This window comes from Lathyrus oleraceus, chromosome 4 (genome assembly GCF_024323335.1).
Source record: "Lathyrus oleraceus cultivar Zhongwan6 chromosome 4, CAAS_Psat_ZW6_1.0, whole genome shotgun sequence".
Lineage (NCBI taxonomy): Eukaryota > Viridiplantae > Streptophyta > Magnoliopsida > Fabales > Fabaceae > Lathyrus > Lathyrus oleraceus.
The window spans coordinates 273,360,563-273,376,855 of record NC_066582.1 but is presented as its reverse complement, the minus strand read 5'-3'; the positions used below and the strand labels follow the sequence as shown (position 1 = coordinate 273,376,855).

The following is a 16,293-nucleotide window of genomic DNA, read 5'->3' as shown; positions in this document are numbered from 1 at the left end:
GGGTCTTACAACTGCCCCTATCTAAGGACATTCAAGCATAGGATGTGAAGGTTAAAATCTTCGTATCAACTCAGTAGAATGGACTTAAATAACAACATCTAGAAACAAATTTTGGTCCCTAAGAGACCTTATGATGTATATGATATGAATGTTAAAACAATCTTTGCGTGGAATAAATTGCCACAAAAGAAAAGAATCCGGAGAGACTGAAAGTCCACAAGAGCATAATGCATTCCATAAGGAAACCTCACTAGGGAGACAGAGACTCTGGGGATAAGGGAAATCTACAGGGGATAGGAGTAGACCAAAACAAAACCGAAATATTCAAACCAAACAGGGGACGATGATTTCACTGAGGAAACACACACTCAAACTCAACTGGGGAAGAATCAACTTTAACACATGAGTAAAAGAGATATATTATCTATTACCGATTATTTGGTAAGAAGATAATATACTCTGACAGAGGGACATCCGTTACCGGTTAGGGTAAACATATCAAGGATGACTCGCTGAGGAAAAAAAGGTGTATCCATTACCGGTTACTGGGTAAGAATAACCTACTGGGGAGAGAAATCAAATAGGATTTACAACTACCAGATACTGGGAAGAAGCCCAAAAAGAGAGTATCTGTCACTGGTTAAGGTGAACATATCAAGGATAAACTCGAAGGAAGAATATTCGTCATCGGTCAGGATGAACATATCATGGATAAACCACCTGGGAAAGAGGAAGAATATTTGTTACCGGTTAGGGTAAACATATCAAGGATAGACTGCCATGGAAAAATAAGAATTATATCTACCAGTTACTGGGCAGAATACCAAAGAGAGAATATACGTCATCGATTAGGATGAACATATCAAGGATAGACTAAGCAGAGGAAAGTATGAGTTACAACTATTGGTTACTGGATGGAATACCACAAAGAAGAGAAAATATGTCACCGGTTAAAGTGAACATATCAAGGATAGATTCTCTGGGGAATAAAATAGGGATTACAACTACCTTTTTACTGGGTAGAAAATGAAAAAGGAAGAATATCTGTCACTGGTCAAGATGAACATATCAGGGATAAACTTACTGGGGAAACATGAAAATGAATCCGCTGGGGAAAACAAGGAAGTAGATTAAATTTTACCAGGTATTGGAAAAAAGTAATGTTCTCAACATCAAGACGAATATTACCAGTTACTGGGTAATAGACTCTCGGAGACCAAAAGATCCATCTAGGTAAAAACTAGAAAGAAATGGTCAAACAAAGACTCAACCCAATAAGGATATAACTCAAGGGGAGTGGTTCCGTCGAGATAATTAACTAGGGAGGAAACTAGAATAACAATCATCCAAGAGGGAATAACTTAGTGGGGAATGTGAAAGGTTAAACTCTTTCTGCTTAAGGGGTTGTCACTATATAATTGAAGGAGGACAAACACACCAAATCTGCATGGGAAAATAATGTCACCAAAGCAGGGGATCAAGAGAAAAATCAATGCGATAAAATGCATAATGAAATATCTGATGTTGTGTTTTATGCATGAATATGCATGTATATGATTATGATTATGCCGACAACACAACACAGAGGATAAAAATAACAAATATTTGAATCATCACTACAACACTCGGCTAATCTCAACAAGATGGACACACCAACTGGAGAAAGTGCTAGAGATGAAAATAAATCATCTAGCTTCGAATGAATCTACTATGGCTGGGAAAGTCATGGAGAACATGCTTTCAATTAATCATGGCAAACTCTGCGGGAAGAGAGGACTGCTGAAGGATGATCAACCAAACATGTCGAAGATAGGGAAGGATCTGTTGAGGATCCAAACAAATCAACACTACGGGGAATTTTAAGTCAACACCATGTTAAATGGGAGACAACCTTGCAAGGGACGAAATCAAATACTACTCAGAATCAAACACGTTCAGGGAAGGGGGAACTTCTATCTGAAGATGAACTTCACTGAGGAATACAAGAGATAAAACTCTGAATGAGGAATTAGGAAAACTGTTAGGGATGCTATGATAAAGACCGTCACATTCCTCAATAATCGCCAAATTCTTATTGGAAATTGTGACATAAACTAATTCTGAGGTACAGATAATCGGATTTGATTCACACAAAGGAGAAACTACTGAAGTTATGCAACACAATTAAATGCAAATGGAAACCAAATAAAGGTTCCGGATCTCCAGGGTCCGGCCATCCAAATCCCAAACTGGGGGATACAAAACATGAGCACCTTAGCTGGGGAATATGGATTTGCAAAGGGGACTAATCATCAGCTCAATTGGAGATGATACCCACCGACTCTACCGGGGATGGCGGAATATTCGGGGAGAAACTCATCAACCAAGTTGGGGATAAATGGTGAACTATTAGGGAGGAAAAATTTTCCGAACCGACTTCTTAGGGAAAACCAACAATGCTTCGCACCTCAAGACTTACCTGTTCTTAGATTGCTGTTGGCATTCCTTACTGAAATCGGTTATTCTTAAAGTGTTTGCTTTTATTATTTTAAGAAAAATAATTATTCATTAATTTATTTATAAATTATCATCATGAAAATTTAATTTAATTTAACAGAAGTAAATAAGAATCATAATAATTGGATAAAAAGCTCAACTTTATTTAATAGAATGGTAGTCCGTCAATGATGAGACTCCATGGATCTTTACAAAGTTTGAAAATGGTAATTTACATAGAAAAGGGCTACATTTAATATAATGATCACTACTATCCCTACCAACTTTGAAATCTATTGTGTTCTTGTCTTCGGTTAAGAGTGATGAACCAAAACCAAATGATTTGCTCAAAATTGTTCAAAGATTAGGACCAACCGGATGCAGAGTACTCAATCTACCGGGATAAGTTTTTCTGTTTTATGTCTCTAAATTTTGCCTGGACCGCCCTTTCGGGTTTTTAATCCACTGAGACGCTCATTTTTTTGCCTAAACTGCCCTTTCGAGTTTTCGACTTAGTGAGTTATTCTTTTCTTTTTTAGGCAAAGTATTTCTTGACTACATCGACATTCATAGGACGCGTGAACTCTTCACCATCCATAGTTGTAAGAATCAAAGCATCGCCTAAAAAGGCTCTCTTAACAACATATGGGCCTTCATAATTAGGAGTCCATTTTCCCCTAGCATCAGGTTTGAAAGATAGAATCTTCTTGAGTATGAGGTCACCTTCTCGAAACACACGAGGCTTGACCTTCTTATCAAAAGCTTTCTTCATTCTCTGCTGATATAATTTACCATGACACATGGTAGTCAATCTTTTTTCTTCTATCAAATGCAACTGGTCATATCTAGTCTGACACCATTCAGCTTCAGTCAACTTGGCTTCCATCAAAACACGCAATGATGGGATCTCAACCTCTACGGGGAGCACAACTTCCATGCCATATACAAGAGAGAAAGGGGTTTCCCCTATTGAAGTGCGGATGGATGTACAGTACCCATGCAAAGCAAATGGGATCATCTCATGCCAATCTTTGTACGTCACAACCATCTTCTGGATGATCTTCTTAATGTTCTTATTCGCAGCTTCAAGAACCCCATTCATCTTGGGTCTGTAGGGAGAAGAATTATGGTGTGCAATCTTGAAGTCTTTGCAAAGAGCTTCCACCATTTTATTATTCAAGTTTGATCCATTATCAGTAATGATCTTACTTAGCACACCATAATGACATATAATCTGATTCTTGATACATCATACCACCACCTGCTTGGTCACATTCGCATACGATGCCGCTTCGACCCACTTTGTAAAGTAGTCAATATCCACCATATTGAAACGATGTCCGTTCGAAGCTTTGGGCTCAATCATTCCAATCATATCAATTCCCCACATGGAGAAGGGCCGTGGAGAGGAAAAAAATTTCAACAGTGTCAGAGGAACATGAATCTTATCTGCATAAATTTGACACTTGTGGCATTTGTTCACAAACTTGCAACAGTTAGATTCCATTGTCTGCCAATAGTAACTTGCTCTCAACATCTTCTTTGCCATAACATGTCCATTGGAATGAGTACCAAAGGAACATTCATGGACTTCAGTCATCAACAGGTTTGCTTCGTGTCTATCCATGCATCTGAGCAAAACCATATCAAAATTTCTCTTATAAAGCACATCACCATTCAGGTAGAAGTTGCCAGCTAATCTTCTCAAAGTCTTCTTATCTTTTAAAGATGCCCCAGATGGGTAAATATGACTTTAGAGGAAGCACTTGATATCAAAATACCATGGCTTTTCTTCTTTGACCTCTTCAATAGCAAATACATGAGTTGGCCTATCAAGACGCATCACAGTCAAATTAGGAAGTTCATTCCAAAAATTCACCACAATCATAGAAGCCAACGTTGTAATAGCATTTGCCATCCGTTTTTCATCTCGAGGGATATGATGAAACTCAACGTTTGTACAGAAAGTTGATATCCTCCTCGTGTAGTCTCTATACGGTATCAAAATGGGTTGATTCGTCTCCCATTCACCTTTGATATGATTCACAACCATATCTAAATCTCCATAGACGTCAAGATATTTGATTATGAGATCGATGGCCTCTTCAAGCCCCGTAATGCAAGCTTCATACTCAGGCATATTATTTGTACACTTGAAGGTCAATCTAGCTGTAAATGGAAAATGAGTGCCTTGAGGAGTAATTATCACCATCCTAATGCCATTACCATACAAATTAAAGGTTCCATCAAATACCATGCCCCAACAGGAACTAGGCTTTGGCCCTTCCTCAAGCAATGGTTCATCGCAATCTTTCATCTTCAAGTACAAAATCTCTTCATCAAGAAAATCATACTGCACTGACTGATAATCTTCAATCGGTTGATGAGTCAAATGGTTAGCCAAAACACTACCTTTAATTGCTTCTTGAGATCGGTATTTAATATCATACTCTGATAACAACATCTGCCAACGGGAAATCCTCCCAGTTAAAGCAGGCTTCTCAAAAATGTACTTGATTGAATCCTTTTTGGATATCAACCAAGTAGTATGATTCAACATATAATGGCGCAGATGTTTAGCAACCCAAGCCAATGCGCACCACGTCTTCTCAAGCATAGAATACCGGGTCTCGCAGTCGGTGAACTTCTTACTGAGGTAGTAAATTGCATATTCTTTCTTTCCAGATTCATCTTGTTGACCAAGAACACAAGCCATACTATCATCAAGCATAGTCAAATACATGATCAACAGTCTTCCTTCAACAAGCAGAGACAGAATCAGAAGCTCAAGCAGATACTCTTTGATACTATCAAAAGCTTTCTGGCAATCTTCGGTCCAATCACAAGACTAATCTTTCCGAAGAAGCTTAAAAGTTAGCGCACATGTGGCAGTCATATGCGATATAAATCTCAAGATATAGTTCAAGTGATCGAGAAAACCTCTGATTTGCTTCTAAGTTTTGGGCGCAAACATCTCTTGTATTGCTTTGACCTTGGCAGGATCAACTTCAATACCCTTCTCACTAACAATAAAGCCCAACAACATACCAGAACGAACACCAAAAGTACCCTTATTGGGATTCAAGCGGAGTTTATATTTCCTCAAACGCTGAAATAACTTCAATAAATGCTCAACATGCTTTTCTTCATCACTTGATTTGGAAATCATGTCATCAACTAAAATTCAATCTCTTTATGCATCATATCATGAAAAAGAGTGGTCATAGCTCTCTGGTATGTTGCACCAGCATTCTTTAAACCGAAAGGCATCACTCTATAACAGAATGTTCCCCAGGGTGTAATGAATGTGGTCTTCTCCATATCTTCAGGTGCCATCTTGATTTGATTGTAACCGGAAAATCCGTCCATAAACAAAAAGACTATAAATTTAGTTTTATTGTTTACCAACATATCAATGTGTGGCAGAGGAAAATCATCTTTCGGACTGGCTTTGTTCAAATCTCTATAATCAATACATATGCAGATTTTTCCATCTTTCTTAGGAACATGCACAATATTGGCCACCCATTGCGGATATTCGGCGGTAACAATAAAACCAGCATCAATCTTCTTCTGCACTTCCTCTTTAATTTTTACTGCCATATCATGATGAGTTCTTCTCAATTTCTACTTGATCGGCGGGCATTCTGGCTTCAACGGCAGTCTATGCTCCACAATCTCAAAATCCAACCCATGCATATCTTGATAGGACCAAGCAAACACATAAGAATAATCTCGAAGAAGATCAATCAACCCCTTCTTAGCTTTTGGACACAATTGAGACCCAATTTTGACTTCCTTCACATCATCCTCGGAATCCAAGTTGGCTAGTTCAATTTGTTCTTCAAACGACTGAATGGATTTTTCCTCGCACTCAAGCAAACAGGATAATTCATCAGATACTTCTTCATCATCAATCTCTTCCTCAGCTTCAAACATAGGGAAATCAAAGTTTGGAGAGGGAGTAGGATCATTAAATTTAATGGGTTTGAGAAACAACCTGCATAATGAGTTGATATTTTGATTTTAGAGAAGTGGAGTGCAAACAAATATTATGCAGATGGAGAGATTATTTTTTATTTATGTTTTTTTTTGTGATTACCATTTTCAGAGAAAGCAAAAAGTAATAATAAAACATCATAGACATGGATGAATAAAATTGAATTTTATTGATGATGATAAATAAAATGCCCAACAATGTTCACTTCTCCCTTAGGCATAGGAGAAGGATATTTCTTTAAAATAACAAAAAACAAATTACTTAGAACGATGAATGACAACAGGAACATCAACAGCAACCCAGTTGTTACAAATCTGGCCATGCGTCACAAAGTTGGTGTAAGCTTCATCCTCATCACCATTATCTTCAATAATGGGAACTGAGTGTTGATCATTCCCATGAACGAACCCTCCATTGCGGAAAATTGGTTGCATAACTTTGGCTTTGCCGCTGAATGGCCCTAGTTGAAATCCTAGCTCAACTCTGTTCTTGTTCTCGGTGATCTCCAAAACACGACCCCACTTGTCAATACTGCCAGCCTGAATAGACTCTTGCGCATCTTTCAAAGAAGACATGGGTGCCCCAGTTTTCTTTAACTCATCAACAATAGATAAGGCTTGGAACGAAGTTCCAATCTCTTCCTCAGCATCAACATACGTGAAAGATGACAAATGGCTTACCAATAATGCCTTCTCTCCACCAACAATGACAAACTTGTCGTTCTTCACAAATTTCAGCTTCTGGTGTAGAGTAGACGTCACAACTCCGACTTCATGAATCCATGGCCTTCATAACAAGCAGTTATAGGCCGGATGGATATCCATTACTTGGAAAGTAATTCGGAAATCACTCGAACCTATCTTAACCGTAATGTCCACTTCTCCAATGACGGTCTTACGAGAACCGTCAAACGCTTTGATAACTACGCCACTATCCCTTATTGGGGCACCTTGGTAGGAGAGTCTTGACAGAGTTGATTTTGGTAACACATTCAACGATGAACCAATATCAACCAACACATTGGACAAAGCGTCCTCCTTGCAATTCATTGAAATGTGTAGCGCCAAATTATGATTCATGCCTTCCTCAGGAAGTTCTTCATCACAAAAACTCAAATTGTTACAAGAAGTGATGTTGGCAACAATGTGGTCAAACTGATCCACAGTAACATCATGCTCAACATAGGCATACTCCAACATTTTATGTAATGCTTCTCTGTACACTTTAGAATTCATCAGCAATGATAGCACAAAGATCTTTGACGGTGTCTGAAGCAGTTGCTCTACAACATTGAATTCACTTTTCTTGATTAACCTTAATACCTCATCATCATCGTTAGTCTTTAGTTTGTTGGATTCACCAAACTGACACATTGAAGCACTAATCGGATTCACCAAAGGAATCTCTACCTTCTTTCCTATAGAAACATCTTCTACCACCTTAGGGAAAACTGGACTGAACACGCGACCACTACAGGTCACTATAAGACCCCAATTTTGACCCAAAGACCCCTCATGATATATCATCATATGCATTAGCATTGGGATCACAACTTGGCATCCTCCTTACCCCCCATTCATTGGGTTTGCATTGGGAGATATCAACAAGCACATTTGATTGTATCATACTTTGTTTTTCATTATTTACTAACCAAAATACCAAAAATATGTCAATGTATAGTTTGTTACTTTTGCAGGTAGTGTGTGTGCTCACCTATGCTCTATCAAGCTTATATCTAGGGTTTGAGACCCTCAATGCAAGGAGCTCAATCAAGAAATGGTTCATATTGGCTCTAAGTATCATATATGGATCCCCTTGTTCTTCACATGTTATTTTGATCAAGAAATCATCAAGAGTTTGGAATTGACTTGCCTTGGAAACCCTAATTCATCTAGGTATCTTGTGTGACTTCTTCAACAAGTTTCTTCAACAATTGATCAAATATTTCAAGGTATAATTCACATTACATCATCTTATACATATACGATCCTCCATGAGTCCCAAAAGTCAAGATAATGTCAAGCTAGCAAGTCGGTTCATGGTGGTTGACCAGAGAAAGTTAATTGGTCAAAACTGGGGTTCCCTAGACCCTATCTCCTACAATGTTTGTCATATGAAAATTATTCCAAGATAAATGTTACTCTAAATGACATTCCAAACAACTTTCATGTTGAAGTCAAGAGCTAGTTTTTCTTGGAAAGTCATTTTTTAAGCTGTACGATTATAGGTCATTTTGTTTGAACCCTAGTTTGGAGGTCAACTTCCCAAGACCATAACTTGCTCAATTTTTATGAGATAAAATCCATTCAAATCCCATGATCAAAATCAATATGTCTAATTTAACTTTTATGTTTTGAGGAAGTTCAAATTCAACTTTCAAATGCATGTTCCAAGAGGAAACAATATAGGTGATTTTGGGCCAATACCATTGAACAAGTGATTTTCCCCAACTTCTAAAATACATAACTCCTTCATTCCAAATACAAATGAAGTCAAATATTTTACCCAATTTAATAGGTTTTAAATATCTATAACTTTTATGAAGGAAAGTTTCTCATTTGAAGTCCATAGAAAAAGTTATTCTAGGTGGAAGAAGTGAACATTTGACTTGGGACTTAGAAAATTTTCAAATATGTTTGATTTCTCAAACTTCCACCTCAAAATACATCATGATCCAAGCTTCAAATTAAAAAGTGTTTGACATGAAAGTTATTCCCCTTGATCTTACCTTTCCAAAAAGTCCAAGACCATCTCATTTTGCCAAAGTATGAGGGACTTACGCATGGGTGTAAGTTAAAGGACCATTTGGATAATTTCAACTTCCATTTTTCATACACATTTGAGTGGACTTCTAACATGATTTCAGGATGATGCACATTGAATTTTGGATCAGGTCACATCATCTCATGGGCCTTGTGCACGCCCATGCATCCATGCAAGGGAGAATTTCAAATTTTTCCAAAATTGGAAGTGTGTGAAAATCAATCTTATGGCCTATACATAAGACCCTCATTGCTCAGAATTGAGGACCTCATGCCCAAGCTTTGAACCTGCAACCATAAACCCTCACCATTGAAGGATAAATTTGAGGATTTTCTTTGAAAATCGAGTTTCAATTCTCCAACTATTTTGTGACTGAAACTCCAAGAGTCCATCCCTCTCCTTGATCCATTTCACTTCCATCAAGCATCTGAAGCAAGGCCAAGCATAATTGAAAGTAAAATCGTGCCAATCTGAAGCTCCATTGAAGGTGATTTTTTAGAATTTTCATCTCTTCGGTTCTCCCTCAATTGTCCACCATTCTTGTTGATTTTTGGTTGTCTGAAGTCCTATCAATGTAGGCAAGAAGATTGAGTTGCTTTGAGGTCAAAACGAAGCAACTCAGTTCACGATACGCAAAATTCAAATCCCTGTATCTTTTTATAGACTTGGAATTGGACAAAATTGAGGTCAGATTCGAGCTCCTTAGCATTTTTTCTTTAAATCCATGTCTTGCTTTTTCATTTTGGTGATGGTTGATGGTGGACCAGTCCGGTGATGTCCATCGGAGAAGAAGACCGGAGCCATAGTTCCGGTGATGTGTTGTCATGCATCTCAGCCATAGGATCCAACTGAATTGTTCTAATCTCGTGTGTTGCTTTTGATTACCACGTGTGTGGGATAGTTGACTGAAGTGCGTGTGAAACACGCGTTTCCATCCATCTGATCTGCCACCTCAATTAATGGGTATTATAGATTAACATGTAATGGGTAGTGATAAACCGTTGAATTGACCCTAATTGGGATGTTGAATATTGAGAAATTGTGTTGGATAAATTGTGTTAAAGTTGTACTTAAATCTGTATCTGAGTGTATTGTGATTTTCCGAACGTATCGCTTCTTACGGAATTGGAATCAGAAGTCCTCCAACGGCGGAAAATGCGGAGAATTCTGCATTCTGCTTCGTGTTAGCGCAGGAACAGCTTTCTGTCTTGCGTTAACCGGTTAACCCAGGATGTTAACCGGTTAACACTGTTGTAATTTGTGAAAATTGTTGTTCTGTCTGCGTTAACCGGTTAACCCAGGGCGTTAACCGGTTAACACTGTTGTAAATGGCCTGAAAGCGTGTTCTGTCCTGCGTTAACCGGTTAACCCAGGGCGTTAACCGGTTAACACTGTTGGAAATTGGAAAAATTGATGTTTTAATGTTGTGAACATAATTGGTGATTGGCCTATTATAGTTAATTGTGATGAGTAATTTTGTTGGGTTTATGTTATGAAGTGTTGATACAAGTATGAATGAGTGTGAAGTTGTTTCCGTGTACGGACAGTTGTAAAAGATTCTGAGTTGTAGGCTTGGTGAGCCAAAGTTGATTTTAAGTTGATTGTGTTGAAAGTATTGTTGTGTTGCTATTGTTATTATGTTGTGGGAATTTAAAGTCGTGTATGTCATGTAAATTCATATGCATTAAGTCGGAGCTTTGCTTACACCACGTTGGCCTGGATTGGCAAATTTTAAGTTGAAAGTTGAAGGCTTATGCCTTGATGCCCAATAAAATGGCAATGATTTTAAGTTGGGAGTTTTACTCCGAATGGTACCACTTGCATGATGAGTCGAGTCTCATTAGAGTTGCATTTTTTGTTGGTTTGTTGTATGGCATAAAATATGAATGGACGTATTCCAGTATTATATGTGTGTTGTGTGTTGGGTGTTGTGTTGATGTTGAGTATGATTGAGTTGATATTGCCGTTGCTGAATGTGTAATCTGATTTGGGTGATGAAACGTGTTAAATTACTTAACATTGCATGATATTTTATAATGCTTATTATATCGATTGAGGAACTCACCCTTACAACTATTTTTCAGGTAACGAGCAGTGATTGAGTAGAAGCTAGTGCTTGGAGTCTAGTGTAGTCTCCTTAGTGGGTCATGCTCTGATAGATGTAACATCGGGACGAGATGTTTTAATTGTTTTATTGTTGATTGTTGACCCATTTTACATGTAATAGGTTATATGTTTTGATTGGTTGATTTGATTTCTATCCGCTGCGAATTATGCAAAAATGTTATTTTGATTAAATAAAGAAGCATGACAGTTATTATGGTGTGAAGTGGATGTGTGACACCCTTAATTGCATCTTTACTCTGATTGATATGTTGTTATTTTAATTATATATTCGGGGTATTTTAGAAGGGTGTTACATTAGTGGTATCAGAGCAGGTCGGTCTGTCCGGCCAGTTGTCGTGTCGTTACTGTCTAACAATTGTGTATTGTTACTAATCTAACTTTTAAGTTGTGTTATGGTGATAAGTTGAAATGGCTGGAAGGAATGACGCTGCAATGGCTGCCGCAATGCAAGCGATGGCACAAGCTGTGCAGAACTTGCCAAATGCTGGTGGAGATGCTGGATCACGTAGCTTGGCGACTTTTCAAAGAGAGAATCCGCCGGTGTTTAAAGGGAAGCATGATCCAGATGCAGCCTTGGGATGGTTGAAAGAGATCGAGAGAATCTTCCGTGTTATGGATTGCACTCCAGCTCAGAAGGTTCGGTATGGTACTCACATGCTAGCAGTCGAAGCTGATGACTGGTGGCTAGAGACTCACGAGAGATTGACCGTGGCAGGTGAAGTCATTACTTGGGATGTATTCCGTAGGGAATTCATGAGAAAGTATTATCCGGAGGATGTCCGTGGTAAGAAAGAAATTGAGTTCCTTGAGCTGAAGCAAGGAAACTTGTCTGTCACTGATTATGCTGCAAAATTTGTGGAGTTGTCCAAATTTTATCCTCATTACACTGGTGCTGGTGCTGAATTTTCAAAGTGCATCAAGTTTGAGAACGGACTGCGCTCTGAAATTAAGAAGGCTGTTGGGTATCAGAAGATACGCATTTTTACTGAATTGGTGGATAGCTGCAGGATATTTGAAGAAGACAATAATGCTCATTACAAGATTGTCAGTGACCGCAGGGGCAAGCAACATCAAAATCGTGGCAAGCCGTATGATGCTCCAGTGGGAAAAGGGAAACAAGGAGCTGCTCCGGCTCAGAGGACTAGTAGGGGAGGTGCTCCTGCTGGTATAGTTTGCTTCAAATGTGGTCAGGCTGGTCATAAGAGTAATGTATGCACTGCTGAAGTAAAGAGGTGTTTTCGCTGTGGTAAGACTGGCCATGCAATAGCTGATTGCAAGCACAAGGAAATGATTTGTTTTAATTGTGGCGAAGAAGGGCATATTGGAAGTCAGTGTCAGAAGCCAAAGAAATCTCAAACTGGAAAGGTGTTCGCATTGACCGGAACTCAAACCTCCAGTGAGGACAGGCTTATCCGAGGTACATGTTTCATAAATGGTACTCCTTTAATTACTATTATTGATACCGGTGCTACACACTGTTTTATTTCTGCTAACTGTGCTCGAAGACTGGGTTTAAAATTGTCCGCTTTGGATGGTGAATTGATTGTTGAGACCCCAGCTAAGGGATCAATAACTACTTCCTTGGTATGTTTAAAATGTCCTTTGTCGATCTTCGATAAAGATTTCTATGTTGATTTAGTATGTTTGCCGTTGGGTGGGATGGATGTAATTCTTGGTATGAACTGGTTGGAGTATAATTATGTTCATATAAATTGTCATCATAAGTCGGTGAGGTTTTCCACTCCTGAAGAGGAAGGAGTTGACTTATTACCTTTCAGAGAATTGCGAAAATTGATGAAAGAGGGAGCTCAGATGTTTTCTTTGATGGCGACGTTGTCGGTTGAGAGTAAAGCTAAGATAGAGGAACTGTTAGTGGTGAAAGAATTCCCTGAAGTTTTTCCTGATGAAATTCCTAGTGTGCCGCCAGAGAGGGAAGTTAAATTTACTATTGATCTGGTGCCTGGTACTAGGCCTGTTTCGATGGCACCGTATAGAATGTCGGCATCTGAATTGTGTGAATTAAAGAAGCAATTGGAAGACTTACTTGAGAAGAAGTTTATAAGACCAAGTGTGTCACCGTGGGGAGCTCCAGTGTTGCTAGTAAAGAAGAAAGATGGTAGTATGAGGCTTTGTATCGATTATAGACAATTGAATAAAGTAACAATCAAGAATAAGTATCCACTACCGAGAATAGATGATTTGATGGATCAATTAGTGGGTGCTTGTGTGTTCAGTAAAATTGATTTGAGATCGGGCTATCATCAGATCAAAGTGAAAGATGAAGACATCCAGAAGACAGTGTTCAGAACTCGGTATGGACATTATGAGTATTCTGTGATGCCTTTCGGTGTGACTAATGCGCCGGGAGTATTTATGGAATACATGAATCATATTTTCCATACTTATCTGGATCATTTTGTGGTAGTATTTATTGATGATATTTTGATTTACTCTAAGTCCGAAGAAGAGCACAAGGAACATTTGAGATTAGTGTTGGATGTTTTGAAAGATAAGAAATTGTATGCGAAGCTGTCCAAGTGTGAGTTTTGGTTAAGAGAAGTCAGTTTTCTCGGCCATGTAATTTCAGGAAAAGGTATTGCTGTAGATCCTTCCAAGGTAGAAGCTGTATTGCAATGGGAGACTCCTAAGTCGGTTACCGAGATTAGAAGCTTTTTGGGATTAGCTGGATATTATAGAAGGTTTATTGAAGGATTTTCTAAGTTAGCACTTCCGTTAACTAAATTAACTGGTAAAGGTAAAGCTTTCGTGTGGGATGTTCAGTGCGAAGAAAGTTTTAATGAATTAAAAAGGAGACTGACGTCGGCGCCGGTTTTAACTTTGCCAAATCCGGGGGAACCGTTTATAATTTACTGTGATGCTTCATTGATGGGTTTAGGAGGTGTGCTCATGCAAAATAATAAAGTAATTGCTTATGCGTCGCGACAGTTAAGAATTCATGAAAAGAACTATCCTACGCATGATCTTGAACTTGCTGCTGTGGTGTTTGTGCTAAAAATCTGGAGGCATTACCTTTATGGTTCCAGATTTGAAGTTTTCAGCGATCATAAAAGTTTAAAGTATCTATTTGATCAGAAAGAGCTGAACATGAGACAACGTAGGTGGTTAGAATTGCTTAAGGATTATGATTTCGGTTTGAATTATCATCCAGGAAAAGCAAATGTTGTGGCCGATGCTTTAAGTAGAAAGACCTTGCATGTGTCGGCAATGATGATTAAGGAGTTGGAATTAATTGAGCAATTTCGTGATATGAGTTTGGTTTGCGAAGTAACACTGCAGAGTGTAATGCTAGGAATGCTAAAGATTAATAATGATTTTATGGATAGTATCCGAGAGGCACAGAAATTGGATGTGAAATTAGTAGATATCCTTAATCGTTGTGGTCAATCAGAGAAGAGTGACTTTAAGATTGATGCGAGAGGTGTGCTAAAATTAGGGGAAAGAATTTGTATTCCTGATGACGCGATTTTGAAAAGAAGCATTCTAGAAGAGGGTCATAGAAGCAGTTTGAGTATTCATCCAGGAGCTACTAAAATGTATCAGGATTTGAAGAAAATATTTGGGTGGCCCGGAATGAAAGAAGATGTGGCTCGTTTTGTGTATGCGTGCTTAACTTGTCAGAAGTCGAAGATTGAGCATCAGAAGCCTGCTGGGTTGATGCAACCGTTGGAAGTTCCAGAGTGGAAATGGGATAGCATTTCTATGGACTTTGTAACGGGGCTGCCTGCTACTTTAAGAGGGCATGATTCGATTTGGGTGATCGTTGATAGGCTCACGAAGTCGGCTCACTTCATACCTATTAACATCACTTACCCAATTGCGAAGTTGGCAGAGATTTACATCCGAGTAATTGTAAAGTTGCATGGTATTCCTCTATGTATTGTGTCGGACAGAGATCCGAGGTTTACATCGGGATTTTGGAAAAGTCTGCAAGATTCGTTGGGCTCTAAGTTGAGGTTGAGTTCGGCATATCATCCTCAAACTGATGGCCAAACAGAGAGAACTATTCAGTCATTGGAGGATTTACTGAGAGCTTGTGTTCTTGAACAAGGAGGTTCGTGGGACACTTATCTTCCATTGATCGAGTTCACATATAATAATAGTTACCATTCTAGTATCGGAATGGCGCCTTTTGAAGCATTGTATGGTCGTAGATGTAGAACTCCGTTGTGTTGGCACGAATCTGGTGAGGGTGTAGTACTTGGACCAGAGTTAGTTCGAGAAACTACCGAGAAAGTGAAGTTTATCCGAGAGAAGATGAAAGCTTCTCAGAGTAGGCAGAAGAGTTACCATGACAAGTGGAAGAAGGAATTAGAATTTCAAGCTGGTGACCATGTGTTTTTGAGAGTCACGCCTGTGACCGGTGTTGGGAGGGCTTTGAAGTCTAAAAAGCTCACTCCTCGCTTCATTGGTCCGTATCAAATCTTAGAACGGGTTGGAAAAGTTGCTTATCGGATGGCATTACCACCTAATCTTTCGAATTTGCATGATGTATTCCATGTGTCGCAGCTTCGGAAGTATGTCTCAGATCCGTCTCATGTGGTTAGTATGGATGATGTGCAAGTGCGGGATAATTTAACAATGGAGACAAAGCCTGTACGAGTTGAAGATCGTGAAACAAAGACTCTTCGAGGAAAAGAGATTGTGTTGGTTAAAGTCGTTTGGTTGGGAGCTGCGGGCGAAAGCATGACATGGGAACTTGAGAGTCAGATGAAGGAGTCTTATCCGGAGCTATTCGCTTGAGGTATGTTTTCGAGGACGAAAACTCTTTTAGTGGGGGAGAGTTGTGACACCCCGATAAAAATAAGATAATTATTTAAATTTAAGTTAATATTCTATTTATTAATTTAATTAAATAATTGGAAGTTTTGGATTATTTACTATTATTATTATTGGAATAATAATTATTG

At 38.7% G+C, this 16,293-nt stretch overlaps 1 protein-coding gene across 1 annotated transcript; it reads left to right on the top strand.

The window, feature by feature from the left end:
* Positions 1–11,773: 11,773 nt before the first annotated feature.
* On the top strand, positions 11,774–13,486 carry LOC127135440 (uncharacterized; the record flags this gene model as incomplete). The annotated part of the gene is made up of 1 exon (XM_051062152.1): positions 11,774–13,486. A coding segment is annotated over exon 1 (1,713 nt), but the record flags the coding sequence as incomplete, so codon positions are not given.
* Positions 13,487–16,293: the final 2,807 nt, after the last annotated feature.